Source organism: Elephantulus edwardii, unplaced genomic scaffold, assembly GCF_000299155.1.
Source record: "Elephantulus edwardii isolate Elephantulus edwardi_28Jun2011 unplaced genomic scaffold, EleEdw1.0 scaffold00078, whole genome shotgun sequence".
In the NCBI taxonomy this organism is placed as follows: Eukaryota; Metazoa; Chordata; class Mammalia; order Macroscelidea; family Macroscelididae; genus Elephantulus; species Elephantulus edwardii.
In genome coordinates, this window is record NW_006399828.1 from 5,547,178 (window position 1) to 5,561,683 (window position 14,506).

The 14,506-nt window shown below is 48.1% G+C and overlaps 1 protein-coding gene across 2 annotated transcripts; it reads right to left on the minus strand.

The window, feature by feature from the left end:
• Positions 1-4,506: 4,506 nt before the first annotated feature.
• DUSP6 (dual specificity phosphatase 6) lies at positions 4,507-8,921 on the minus strand. 2 transcript variants are annotated; one of them, XM_006889499.1, is made up of 3 exons: positions 8,079-8,921; positions 7,040-7,477; positions 4,507-6,014 (listed from the first exon to the last, which is right to left on the minus strand). In XM_006889499.1, exons 1-3 carry the CDS (start codon positions 8,476-8,478, stop codon positions 5,707-5,709), a joined length of 1,146 nt encoding a protein of 381 aa, XP_006889561.1. In that variant the 5' UTR covers positions 8,479-8,921; the 3' UTR covers positions 4,507-5,706. The 2 variants fall into 2 exon arrangements, with proteins under 2 accessions (XP_006889561.1, XP_006889562.1); XM_006889500.1 differs by lacking the exon at positions 7,040-7,477 and having other exon boundaries at positions 5,123-6,014.
• Between the last annotated feature and the right edge of the window lie 5,585 nt (positions 8,922-14,506).

The window sequence follows — 14,506 nt, forward strand, 5'->3', positions numbered from 1 at the left end:
TTTTAGGGAACATTTCAAGAGTATTTATGTGCTGTGAGCCTCTGGAAGATCCCCCTTTGCCATGATTAGGTTTTCCTCCCATTATTGACTTGCTAACCTGTTTACTTTTCTTAGCCTGAAGACCTCCACCAAGTGTCTTGGTCCCTGCCCCCTTAGAGAGCGAGAGAGCAAGAGAAGAGGAAGTGAAAATCTTTGTTGAGAGGAAAGTGCAGACAAGGGTCAGGGCCAGACTGGACAGCTGTTCACTGTTCTAGAGATCTACAGGAAAATTAGTTTTATAATTTATGTGCTTGTGGGCCCATGGTAGGGCAACCTCTTTGTGGAGAAAGATGATAGAAGCTTCCAGAGAGAGGACACTTATCTGGCCGTATACCAGTTGGGGCCCTTTGGTTCTCTCATGATTTGGCTGATGAATGTGGGTTTGTTTTGGCAGGTCACTTAACCTCTGCTTCCTCCGCTTCCTAGCCAACATCACAGGGTTTTCTAAAGAGGAGCAAATAATGATGACAAGCAGTTTACACCCGGAAGAGCTAAAGGCATCAGAACTGGAGTGGTTTGGATTTTCTTCCCCATTGGTGATTTATCAGCTTACACTCGGGACCCAGAACATCTGAGTTCAAAGCTCACTTCTACCACTTCCACTATCACATGATAGTAGCTATGCTGCTATCCCAAAGGCATGTGGTTCAAATCCACCAACTGTTCTGTGCGAAGAAGATGGGAAATCTCCTCCAGTATGATTTACTGCCTCTGAAAACCCACTGGAGGGTCAGCTCAGCTATGCGTCGGTTCCAGCTTCCCATGCAACAACAGAAGAGATAAAGAGGTCTCCTCTGTCTCAGTTTTCTCATTGAAAAACAATAATAGTAGGGATTACCTCACAGAGCTGTTTTGATAATTAGATATTATACATGAAACAAGTACTGACTGCCCTTGATAAATGTTCATCATTTTTTCCTGTTACTATTTTTTACTTGCTCTGTACCTCATGTCATCATTTAATAGGCAATTCATAATAACAACCACCAAAAATCAAACAAGCAGCCTAATCAGTTGCCTTAGAGCCAACTCTGACTCAGGGTGACCTGGTGTGCGCTCCTTCCCACAACCTGTCAAAAGCAGGTTTCTAAGCCTTTGGGTAGGCTCAAACTTGCAACTTTTCAGTTAGTAATGTAGCACTTAGGGAGCTCTCTGGTGGCTTCGTGGTAAGGAATTATGCCGGCAACACCAAGGTACATGGTTCAAATTCACCAGTTTCTCCTTAAGAGAAAGATGAGTAAATTCAGTGCAATTTACTGCCTTTGAAAACATGCTGGAGAGTCAGCTATGGATGGGTCAGTTCCAACTGGAAAGTCCACAACAAGAACAACATAATCAAGCACCAAAGCATTTACAGTACTCAGGGACCTCAACTCCAGGTTAAGTTATGAGAGTCCTATAATGAGAGGTAAACACTTTCTCAATTTGGAGATGAGGAAAATAAGGAAAGCCACTAAAATGACTCCTTGCCCAGAGCCACCCAATTCATTAGTGATATTGAGTTCAGATCCTCTCAATACAGAGCAAAATTAGTTCTGTGAAGAGTTCACACTCCTTTGAAGGCTGTTGGTATTTCTATGCCCAGATCACCTTTTCTAGTTCCAGTTTTAATCCTAAAGCCTTTCATACCATTAACCAGCACATTCCCTAAATCCCCCTCCCCCCTTGGACCAAAACCAGCAGACAACCTATCTCCTGAAAAGCCCCTCAGCCCCCTACGGAAGGCCAGGAAAGGTAATGCTTTCTCCAAGACCTGAGGAAGCCACTAATGGGGACAGCAGGTGAGGAGGGAGGCTGGGGAGCTGCAGCTGCTGGCAAAGGTTGCCCTAGTAACCGAGCAGCCTCCATTCAGAAGAGGAGCCCAACTCCAAGATGCAAAATGATCGCCTTCACGCAGCTTCTGCAAGCACAAAGGGACCAGAGGAGCAGGAGAAGTAGATTGGCCAAGAGAAAAGGGAGGCCCAGGGTGAGGTGGGGGCCCACACTGTCCATTACAACCTTCCACCTTCCAGAGAAGAAAGAAAAAGCCAGAGAATAGCCCTTTGAATCTTCTGGCCTATGTGAACAGTAAAAACCACCCATTTAACATAAGCTCTTTTGTGACAATGGAGAGAAGCAGGCACCCCTCCGTTCACCAGCCTTATGAAACAATATACCAGGAGGAGGGGACCCTCAAATGTGGCAACTTTATGGGGTCCCAAACTCTTCTCGCTCCCTTTTATTGAGCTGGTCACAAAGACCATTTGCCACCATTTTATTGGAAACTTTTTTTTTTGCCCCCACAGCATGAGCTGCTTAAATGCAACAAGCTCTCTCCCCCTTCCCCCCAAATCGCTAGTCAGACACTAGCTGAATGGGCCAGGATCAATTATGCCCCCTCCACAGGTTCGGCTCCCACTGTGACCCTGCATGGCTTCCTGCTATTCATATGTGTTACTTCCCCTTTGTGGTAATGGCTCATGGCGCTTGGCCAGAAAACATTATTAATTTCAGAAGTGGACTGACAAACAACAAACCCACAGTGAAACGAGAGGAAGTGCTGAGGAGGCCAGCTGTCGGTTTGCGCCCAGCCCCAGGAACTTGGTGTGTGCTAGTTCGAGGAGGAAAGGAGATGATAATCCACAGAAAGGAAATGCACTAAAATGATCCAGTGTCCATATTTTAAAAAGAGAGAGAGAAGAAAGAAAAAGAACGGGGAGGAGGGGAAGCATTTAGCTCCTTGAGCTGCAGCTGGACAGGAAATTGCTAACACTGCTTGCAAATCCCGACTTTGAACAGGCAGTTTTAGGGAATGTCAGGAGCGGAAACCGCTCAGAACTGGATTAACAGGAGCCAAGTCGAATGGCAACCCACTTCTCCTTTTTAAGTTCCTGCTGACTTGGGGCACCTAAATAGGAGAGCCTGACTTGGTCTTTTTCTGCTGTTTGCCTTTTAGACATACTTAAACCCAAACTAAACCAAACCCACTCACAGCAAGTTTAGGGGAGAGTAAAACTACACCCCTAAGGTCTCCAAACTGCAAGTCGTCACAAAAACTGACTGCTACATTTTCTCCCCTGAGGAAGGGGGCCTCGAACAGCCGCTTTTTCAGTTAACAGAGTAACCACTGTGCTGGCAGGATGCCTATACACCCGTAGTTGCTAAGAATCACACCAGACGTTGTGCTACTATTGTGCTACTATTGCCGTAACACAAGGGGCACTTTCCCCTTAAAAGTTAGATTACTCAACAATCCACCTAACACTTCACATGTGCCATGTGGGTTAAAAAGTTCACTTTTCTGTCTCAGCTGAAAGCTTCTTGGGGAAAACTGCCTAAACTGTGGGTGAAACAAGCGGTGGTTCTTTTGACTCCATACACCTGCCCTTTACCTTTGTTCTTACTTGGATACTTTTCTATGCAGGGTAAGGAATAAAGAGGTCCCAAGGAAAAGCACAGGCTAGTAAGCCTTTATCTTGTAAGAAGCTGTTCCAGGTAACCTCTTTATCAAGCTTAAGAGGAGTTTCAGGTCCACTGTTCTAAAGCCAGTTAAGCACCAAGTACATTAGAACAGGATAGATGACAAGTCTCTTAAGAGTCGATGTTGGGATTTTAAAGCCATGTTCAGCCTCAGCTAGAAAGCTTATATATATATGCCTTGTGAAGGTATCATGGAGAGGACAAAGACGTCATTCTTGATTGGTGATTCCAACACAAAGTTAACTTACAGGCAGCATTCCCAATGAAAAGACTGAAGAGTTGTTCCCTACTCTTCCTCTGGTATTTCCGAGCCTTTTAAAAAGACTGACAAGGAAGAAAGTGTGATTGTTGTCAGTTGCCTTCAATTTCAACTCAGCAGCCACCCTGTGTGCAAAGCAGAACCACTAGGTCTGCCTCCCATGCCACCCTTGTCTACCCCTGAGCTAGCAGTTACGTGTCACCCAGGAATTGTCATTTCAGTGCCCCTCTGTACTCCCATTCATGAACTTTATACCTTGGTGAAGTGTGTTCTGTGGCTCTGCTGTTAGGGTCACTGCCATTTTCATAGTGGTTATGTGGTTGTTTAGCATCACCCCCAAGAGCTTAGCAGTTTCAGCCACCTTCTGGAACAAAGATAATCTGCTTCTGTGGATTACTGCCTTAGAGACCCCGCAGAGTTGTTCTACCCTGTCCTTAGAGGGTCACTTTGCGTTGGAAATGATTCAACAGCATGAGGTATAGAAGTTATAATTTCCATAAGCAAGTTGCAATTCTAGCCACAAAAAAACCTATTCTCCATATACATAGATGTACTATGGCTATATTTATTTAAAGCAAAAGACTGTAACACTTATTCTGAGTCCCTTTGAAAGGAGTCTAGGGGTAGCTTTAACAAATCAGAACTTTGCCCTGCTGTCTCCTACCATGTGCTTTACAAGTCTCCCCACTGAAAAATTTCTGTTATCACTTGACATGTTGGTATAAGTAAGGAGAGATGAAAAATGTACATTCAATAGCCAAAATAGTTATTTATTAATAATTTAAGGTTTTACATTCTTATAATAAATTCCAGCTCAAAACTACACCACGAACATAGTGGAGCGATTCAATTCTCCCTTCTTCACAATCGTATGCATTTCACTTGTCAACTGGGTACCCATGCTCTCACACACACTTCCAGTTTTATACAAATTCTTTTCTAAAAAAGGAAAGAAACCAACTCAAAATATTGCATTTGAGGTGACACTCCCTGAAGAATTTTGTACAGAGGTAATATGCTGTTTAGCACAGCTGAAGTTTGTTTAAAAAAAAAAACAAAACCCATGGTTTTGGTGACTTTCCAAGATATCCCCTTCGAGACAACGCAGCCAAAATATATACAAAGGTAAGGCATAGTCAAAACTACATTAAAGGGGTGGAGAAAAGTCTTAAGGAAGATACATGAAAGAGACTAAAAGACTGCACCATAACAAGGTCTTAGTGATAATATTGTTCATGAAAACGCCATTCAGAGTGGGCACAGTAAAGGTGAGCATGCTGCAAATATACCCTTTGGATTAGAAGAGAGAAAAATTGTTTAAGAAGTGGCATACTGCTCTTTCTCCCTTTGGATGATTTCTTTAAACCCATCAAAGAAAACAAAAACCCCCAAAACACAAACAAACACTGTCAAGTGATTGAAGATCAAATATTTACAAATAATCAAATGTAGTATCTGATTTTTTTCTTCTTTTTTGCAAACTAATTCCACAAATACAGAGCTGAAACCTCTCTTTGGCTCCTCTATATGCAAAATTGAACCAGTCTTCATTGAAGACAAAATATAATCAGTTCCAGATGCAAAGGGAACAGCCACACGAGGCAGGCCCTAAAGAACACATGCTCTTTTACCCTACCATTTGGTCCTACCCTATATATCTGGAAGTCCTCAAATTCCAGTCCCTGCATGGGTAGGCTGTACACCTGGGCACAGAGCAAAGGTACTGTCTGTATCTATACAGTGTGTCCTGTCCTTCCAAAGGAAATGAAGCAAATCTCTCCCTTTGTATTAACTAATTTCCATACTTGGTAACCTTGTCTAATACAGACAGTTGGTGCCATTCTGACACCTGGGGGGCCACACACAAACAAAGCAGCCTAGCTGGCGCTGCCCAAGAGAAACTGCGGAAGGAATGGCCACATCCCAGCGAGGAGGGACGTGGGGCCCCTTCACGTGGATTGCAGAGAGTCCACCTGGTAGACATTCTGGTTGGAAGGGGTGGTGAAATACAGCTGCTGGGCTGGAACCCGGTTGTCACAGGGGCTGCTCAGTCCCAGCGTCCTCTCGAAGTCCAGCAGCTGGCCCATGAAGTTGAAGTTGGGGGAGATGTTGGATTTCTTCATCTTGACAATGTCATAAGCATCGTTCATTGACAGATTGAGCTTCTGCATCAGGTAAGCCACCGTCACAGTGACGGAGCGGCTGATGCCAGCCAAGCAGTGCACCAAGACACCACAGTTTTTGCCCCGGGCTTCATCTGTGAACACACAAAAAGAAAGCAAGCTTTTAGTCAACCGAAACCACCTTTTGTGAATGATCAGTCTAAACAATGAACTTTTAAGAAGAAAGAAAATGAAATGAGAAAAGTATCGTGTGTGGCAGCTGAGACTAGCGGGCAGCATAAAAAATGAATCATTGAGACACGGACCACGGACACTGGGGCACAATTACATATTTCAGATATTTTCTGAAAAGGGAGCTTTTGTATTAAGTTTCTGCCAACAACAAAACTCCTTAATGTGTGCATTCTTAGCCCCAGCATGTGAATACCAGAAACCCTGCAATATGGTTGTGAATGCTTTTTATACAGACAAGCCGATGGCAAGGGTCTATTAAATTATTCTCCAACTGTTGTGTAGCTAACAATGGAGGTATTCAGGCATTTTAAAAGAGAGAGGGAAGTCACAGGGGACAGCCCATTAGGAGGAACAGGATGTCGACATGGCCTGAAAATGAGTTCCTTTGTAATAGGAAATGCATTACAATGCCTGGAGATTCACTTCTCTCAGGCTTCCAGACCACAGTTCTTCCTGCTGGGTTCAGGTTACAGGCACCCTCTCACTGTTACCGGTATCACATTCAAACGGACATTTAGCATTCAACCTCTTTCCAACAATTAACTTGATGTCCTAAAACAACTCCCAGATCATCTTAAAAGGCTCAAGTAATGCTAGAATTCCTCTCTGGAGAGAGTATTTCTACGCAGAAAATGGTTTCTGAGTTTCAACCTTTCCCTTTCAAATGACTGAATTAAAAAATTCGAGGAGCAGACAGCTATTTCAATTACATTCATGGTGTGTAACCATGTCAAAGAGGCACTTTTCTTAGCAAGAAAAAAAATCAGCCAGCACTAAGAACACACTGAACCAGAGAGACTGGTAAGAGACCTGCAGTCGGACAAATTAGCAAACAGCAAAAACGATTAAAAGCTTACACTCCATGAATGGCTGGGAGTTTTGCATTTAAAAGTCAGAGGAACGGAGCATTATTAATTAGGCTCACCTATGAAAGAAATGGCCTCTGGAAAAAACTGGGACAGGTTTTGGCTCCAGTGATCCGAAATGGGGATCTGCTTGTATTTAAACTCCCCTGCGTTTTCAAAGAGATTCGGCAAATTGGGGGTGACATTCAGGATGTACTTGATGCCGAACTCCTCCAACACGTCCAGGTTGGTGGAGTCCTTGGCGCAGCCCAGGTACAGGAAGGGCAGGATCTCCACGGGGAAGGAAGGCTGGCTGTTGGAGAGCGGGCTGCCGTCCGAGTCCGTGGCACTGTTGGGGTCTCGGTCAAGGTCAGACTCAATGTCCGAGGAGGAGTCGGAGCTGATCCGCAGACCACCAAGCCCCAGCACTGGCAGAGGCGGCGAGCTGCTGCTACACGAGCCGTCTAGATTGGTCTCGCAGTGCAGGGCGAACTCGGCTTGGAACTTACTGAAACCACCTGCGAGGGCGAGAAAAGCAAGAGTGTAACCCGAGAGCCCGTAGTAGTTTTCACAGCTTGTCAGGCGCAGGAAATACCTCGAGCACCCTAAACCCACTCCCCTACCTCACTCCCCTGTACACTTAACCAAACAGGGAGAGAAAAAAAAAAACCCCAAAACCAAAAGACTTGAATGTGCACCCTCAGGCGTTCGGCCTACCTGCCCTTCCCGCCCCCCACCCCCGCCGGGATTCCTTATTCTTCTGAATCACGAAATACACAAGGCAACTTCTGTAGTATTTAAAAAGCTAACCATAGCACCCTATTTGCACCCAAAAGACCTCTCTGGTTTTGCACAGTTCAATTCAAAATCGAGCGACAGAGAATCAGTAATGGGAGATGAATGTTGCGGGTTGGATGCTAGAGAATTCATTTCATAGAAACGGGCCCCCGCCAGTGGCCGGAAGCAGTGGCTCCAGCGCCAGCTCCTCTCTCAAGGATGCCAAACGCACGCGGTTCGCGGCACCAGTCAGCAGCTGAGTGCAGCAGGGACATTTCCAATCCGCGCGTCCCGCCCGCAGCCCGCAGCCCGCGGCCCCGCACCCACCGCTCGGGAACGTACCTTCCAGGTAGAACGCCCGGCAGCCCTCGTCCTTGAGCTTCTTCAGCAACAGCCCGAGCACCGACTCGCCACCCGTGTTCTCGTTCCAGTCGCTGCTGCTCTCGTCGTAGAGGACCACGGTGTCGGTGCCGCAGCGCCGGGTAAAGCGATCCCGGTCCTCGCCGCGCGTAAAGAGCGCGCGCACCGGCAGATTACCCTTCTGCAGGCGCCGCAGCATGATGCCCGGGATGGCCACGTTGATGGCCGACTCGATGTGCGACGACTCGTACAGTTCCTGGGGTCGGCAGTCCATCAGTAGCAACCGCTCGTTGCCCAGCTCGAGCTGCTCGTTGAGCCACGCCACAGTCTTGCTGATCGCCATTTCCGACGCGAAGGGCACGGGTCTGAGCGTATCTATCATGGGGGTCGAGCTGCGGGCGAAGGCGGGTGCCTACCAGACGCCCCTGCGGGCAGGCATAGGCTGAGCACGGCGCGCAGTTCCGCCGCTGCTGCGAGCGCACAGTCTGATTCCGCCTCTCCTTTCCCAAACCGGAGTTAGCGGCTGGGGAAGGCGAGACAGAAGTGAAGCCAGTCGTTCCCTCCGCACTGGGCTGCAGCCGTTCTTGATGTCAAAGGATCTCTGAATGGAGCTACCCAGTTTTGTTCCTCCTTAATGAATGAAATCCAATTAATTCGGACTCCGAGCTACTGAAACGGAAAGGAGAAAAAGCCCAGCAGCTCCTAATCCAGGACTGCACCTCAGATCCACCCAGGCGGTTTTCTCCTCGGATTATTCAAACCTCGATCTGCTCGCAGTCTCTGGGTCTCTGCCTTCGCACACCCCCTGCGCAAGACAGCTCCTCAATGGATACAAACAGCGAGCGCCTCAATGGATACATTCTCCGAGCCAGCCAATGAGCGCGCTGCGGAAGTGGCTGTTGCCGTGGGGACGGGCCGGCTGGAACAGGTTGTGTTGATGAATTGTTAATGAGTTTGTCATTCACAAAAACGGAAAGGAATTTCCGCTCCGGATAAGCCCCAGTGCAAACAAGCTGCAACAGCGGGCTCCGCGGGAGGAAGGAGAAAGAAGAGGAGGCGGCGGCGGAGGAGGAGCGGGGCACATAAACCAGGGCACTTCAGTTGTCTCATGTTTCCTTTTGTTGCGAGTTCACACTTCGCTTCGGAACTTTTGCGCACAAATGGTGCAATTAGCAGGCACAAAGGCCCTTGTTCCAGACGCCTGTTTTGCGGAGCTGACTTCTCCCACTTTATTCCCTTCAAATTCTTTTGGCCCCGAGCTTGGCTTGACCCCCGCCCTCCTTTAAGGCAGTGTGGCATTTATTTGCCAGTTTAAAGAACCCAGCTCTGTTTGCTTGATGGTCTTTTAACCTACGCTGTGTTGGGACTGGTGAACTGCCTGGGCTTTAGTGCCCGATGGAGTGTTAAATGCTAATCCAACCTTTTTGTGAAACAAATCAGGACTTGGTTGAAACATTTTCAAGCAAGCAAACAAACAAATGCCTGCTTGTCCAAACAAGTAGAATAAAGCTTTTTAAAAGAGGTGTCATATATTTAAGCAATGAAGCCTGCAGAAGCAAATTTATTGGGCAACGTGAAGCTTCTCCAGCGGCCAGGGTGAGGGGCGGTTAGCAACCATGGTTCTGGGGTCTAAATCAATCCCCACCGCACACTGGGACTGAGCGGGGGTCGAGCTCGTTAATCATTTGTAGAGGAAAAACTCGGCTGCCCCCGAGGATCCATTTTGGCGAGGGCACACAGGGCCAGGCTGGCTGTGTGCCTGCTATCAGCTAGGTGAGACGCAAGTCCTCTCAAAAGGCTTGCAAGCTGCGGGGGGTCAGCTGGTGGGATTCACAACTGCCTTCTGTACAAAAGAAGTCACACTGAAGTTTCACCCCTCGCCAGGCCGCAGCCCCCACCTTGCCTGGAGCTGTCTCCCACCCAAGCGGGTCCCCCTTTCCTGCGTGGGGCAACCCCCCCAACCCCCGCGCAGCACGGGGCACACGCTGTGCACTGACCGCGCTTGCGCGCTGCGATCCTCGCCACCGAGCTTGCTCCACCTCCACGCTTGGTGGGCACGGGGTGTTGCGCACCCTCTCGGTGGGGTGTTGCGCACCCTCTCGGTAGGGTGCGGTGCCAAGCACTGTCCTCTGGTTTCCGCAGTGGCCTAAAATTGAGCGGACAGGAGGGGGAGGGGGGGTGACCTAGCAGGAGTGCTGGCCGGGACTCTCTGGCTCCGGAGGAGGGCAAGGAGCCGCAGGGAACATCTCTGCCGCTCTGTCTAGCCAGCAGGTAACTTGGGGCGCTGCCGATCCGGCGGAGGCGCCGCGGGGCGGGGCGGGAAGCCGGATGGAGGCGTGGCCGGGCGGGGGCCGCGGCGGCGAAGGGGCGCGTTCCGGGCGCGCAGAGCGCTATTGTTATATAAAAGTGCCCAGGCCCGGCCCTCGCGAGCGGAAAACCACCTGTGTGCGGCCGACGCGGCGCTCCCCGGCGCGAGGGGAGGGGGCGCTGCGGCCGGAAGGCGCGCGACCTAATCCGGCCAAGTCCCCTCCCTAACCCCAGCGGAAAGAGGCCGCTCATTGTCCCGCCGCGGCCTGGGAGGCGGAAGCGGGTGGAGAGGGTGGGGGAGGGAGAGGGAGAGGGTTTCGGAGCGCCCTCCCCACGTCTGCGCCCACCGGAGCGGCAGCCGAGGGCGCTTGAGGTCACGGGGTTCCCCCCTTAGCCAGCACCTTGCACTCACGGGCCTGCCTGCTGAAGCCCCCGCTGCAGTTTATATTGTTAATTGCCCTCCTCGCCTGTGTGTTAGAGAAGGTTTGGTTTTTTAAAAGGCGCCTACGAGGCCGCGGTTGCTGTTTTTGGAGCTCGGGTGCTGGAAGACGGCCGCTGGAGGAGCTTGTTGGCTGAGGTGGGGGGTTGCAGCGCTTCTCTCACCGAGCCTTTTTTGGGCAGCGTTTGGAACGAAGCTTTCAGCTCTGCACATTTCGCTGGAAACTTGCCCGTTCCAGCTTGGGGAGGCCTGGGCTGGATTTGACGCCCCCGATCCGCCTCTACCTGTTGGGAACATTCCCTGAGACTCCAGTCTCACGAGCCTGTGGGAAGGTCAGGATGCCTTACTTTGGAATGGAACTGAGCAAAATGTTTCAATCCATGATCTCCAACAGAACAGGGAACAGATGACTGGGTTTCTGCGCTTCTGTTTCCAAAGAGCTGTTACCCGACCCTCAACAAAGATTTGGGAACATAATTCCAGCCCTTTGTCAACCTAAAGAACAAAAACGTTTCTTTTACTTTACTATTGCATAAAACCTTACGACAGGAATGCCATTTCATAGCATATTGAACCTTGTGTCCTTAAGGCCTTGAAAGGAGGCTTGGGTGTAACTTCTACCTCCTCTTCCCAGTTGTACAACGCTAAATAATCTGAGGTCGCACTCCTCCACATTAGTATGTTGTTGTGTACCCTGGAGTCGGAACTAACCCACAGCTGACACTCCTGAAGGTTTTCAGAGGCAGTTAATTGTGCGGAAGAAATTGCCCATCTTTTTCTTCCACTAAGCATCTGATGGACTTGAACCGCGTGCCTTCGGGCTTGCAGCGCAGCTTCTTTGCACTAGGCCACCAGTGCTCACTCCACATTAATATACGGAAGCTGTTCGGTTAGGGTTGTTGGGGTGACGTTTAAGTAAGTACCTAAGATAGTGCCAGTATGCACTGACTCAAGTCATGTCCCTTGCATTGTTCCAAGGACAAAATAATGGACAAAATGTTAAAAAAAGGGGGTGGCATTTATTTCTGAACCAAAGGAGCTCTTGGACGTGTGCCACACAGCAGCCTGTAACTTGCAGCAAAGTCCCCTCTCAACCCCCTCAAACTGCCCTAACCAGTTTAATCCATTTCAACTCAGCTGTCAAGCAAAGCAGGTGTTGCACTAACAAAAACAAAGAAAGCTACCTCGGTTCCTCAAGTTCCTGTTGTTACCTGCCGTTGAGTCGAGTACAACTCATAACCACCCTGTGAACAAAAGTTCTGAACCCTGTTCTGTCCTGTGCCATCCTCATACTTAATAACACACAAGAGCCCATTGCAGCCGTCACCATGTCAGTCCACCTTACCCGCATCATGTCTTTCTCCAAGGAAGAACACCTCCTAGCAACATATCGAAAGTAATGTGAGGAGGCGAAGCCTCATCATTCTTGCCTCCAAAGAGCACTTTGGCTGCACCCTCTCTCTCTGAGACAGCTGTTTGTTCTCTTGACTGTCCATGGGACGTTCAGTGCTCTTCTCCAACATCACAGCTCAAAGGCATTGATTATTTCCCTGCCGTCCTTATTGATTGTACAGCTCTCAGATGCATAGGAAGGGATTGAAAAGACTATAGCCTGAATCAGACACACCTTAGTCCTCAAACTGACATCATTTCTCCTCAGTCGTTTGGAAAGGTCCGTAAGGGATGATTTTCTCAGGGCAGTATACATCTCCTTATTTCTTGACTGCTGATAACAAGGGTGTTAATTGTGGATCAAAGCAGAATGAAGCCGTTGACAATTTCAGTCTCCATCCATCATGATGATGCCTTTTGAGTAAGAATCTTTGTTTTCTTGATATTGAAATGCAATCCATACCAAAAGCTGCATTCCTTGAACTTCTGCAACAAGTGCTTCAAGTCCTCCTCACTTTCAGCAGGCAAGGTTGTGTCATCTGCATAACGCAGGTTATTGATGAGTCTCCCTCCAATCCCAGTGTCATAGAGTCCAGCTTCTCAGATAATTTGCTCAGCATATGGATGGACTAGGTATGGACAGAGAATACGGACCTGGCATACACCTTTCCCAGTCCAAACAATGTAATGGTGTTCCCCGCTCTGTTTGTACAACAGCCTCCTGGTCCAGGTATAGGTTCCTCCTGAGCACAATCAAGTTTTCTAGGATTCCCATTCACCTTAATGTCAGCCATAACTTGTTATGTTCCACACGGTCAAATGCCTTTGCATAATTAATAAAACGCAAATAGACATTCTTCTAGTATTCTTTACTGTCAGCCAGGATCCACCTGACATCAGCAATGATGTATCTGGTGCCACGGCCTCTTTTAAACCCTGTTTGAACTTCGAGAAGTTCCCTATCTACCCCCATAGTTGTCCCAGTACTGAAGTGCACACATCCAAGGGATTGCATGACTGTGACCATTAAGGAGCAGATCACCAGTCCTTTCTTCCTACGTCACTTTCAATAGGTTGGAAACCCCAACTTTGAGGAGTAATAGAGTGCTTAATTGTTTTCACCACCCTGGACCCATAATGCCCTGTTGTTAGATGCCATTAAGTCGAGTCTGACTCTTAACGACCCTGTGAGCAACAAACCTGAACCCTACCCTACCTTGCTGTTCCTGTAATCTCTGACATTCGTTGGGTGCCTTCCTGTCTTCCGCTGACCCTCCACCTTTCCAAGCATAATGTCCCTTTTCAAAGTATAGCCACACCTAGCTACAGGTCCAAAATATGAGGTGCAGCTTCGCCATCTTTCCCTCCAAGGAGAACTCTGACTGCACCTACTCTAAGATGTAGCTCTTTGTTCTTTTTGCAGTCCATGGGATATTCTCTCGGGCACCACAACTCAAAAGCATCAGTGCTTCTGGCATTCCTGGTTCATTGTCCAGCTCTATGATGTGTAACAGGTGACTGAGAAGACTGAGGCTTGAATCAAGCACTCCTTAGTCTTCACACTGACTTTGCTCTTAAATGTTTTGGAGAGGTCTCTGACAGCTGACATCTCCTGATTTTCAGACTGCTGGTACCAAGGGTGATGATTGTTGATCCAAGCAAGATAAAATCATTAACAACCTCAATCTTTTTTTCTATCTGTCATGAAGTTGACCAGTGGTCCTGTGGTAAGGACCTTTGTTTTCTTGACATTGAGACACAATCCAAACCAAAGGCTGTAGTTCTTCTGCAGAAAGCTTTTCATGTCCTCTTTACTTTCAACAAACAAGGTTCTGTCATTTGCATAATTCAGGTTGTTGATGAGCCTTCTTCCAACCTGATGCCACATTCCCCTTTGTAGAATTATGTGCTCAGTATACAGATTGAAAAGGTATAGAGAAAAGATACAGCCCTGCCTAACACCATTCCTGACTATAAAACACGCACTGCTCCCTTGCTCCATTTGGACAACAGCTTCTTAATATAGGTATAGTCTCCTGAGAAAGCTATACCTTAGTCCCTAGACCAAACTTAAAACTCCTTTATATTTTTAATCAGTTTGTCCAATTGGGTTCTAACTTCTGACTGATCCTTATTTAAACACTCTATGCTGCCAAAAACGACTGGATCAGCACATCCACAGAGAACTGCCAGAAGTCCAGGCTGGGCTTAGAAGGGGTGGTTGTACTAGGGATATTGTAGCTGATGTTAGATGGATCTTGGCTGAAAGCAG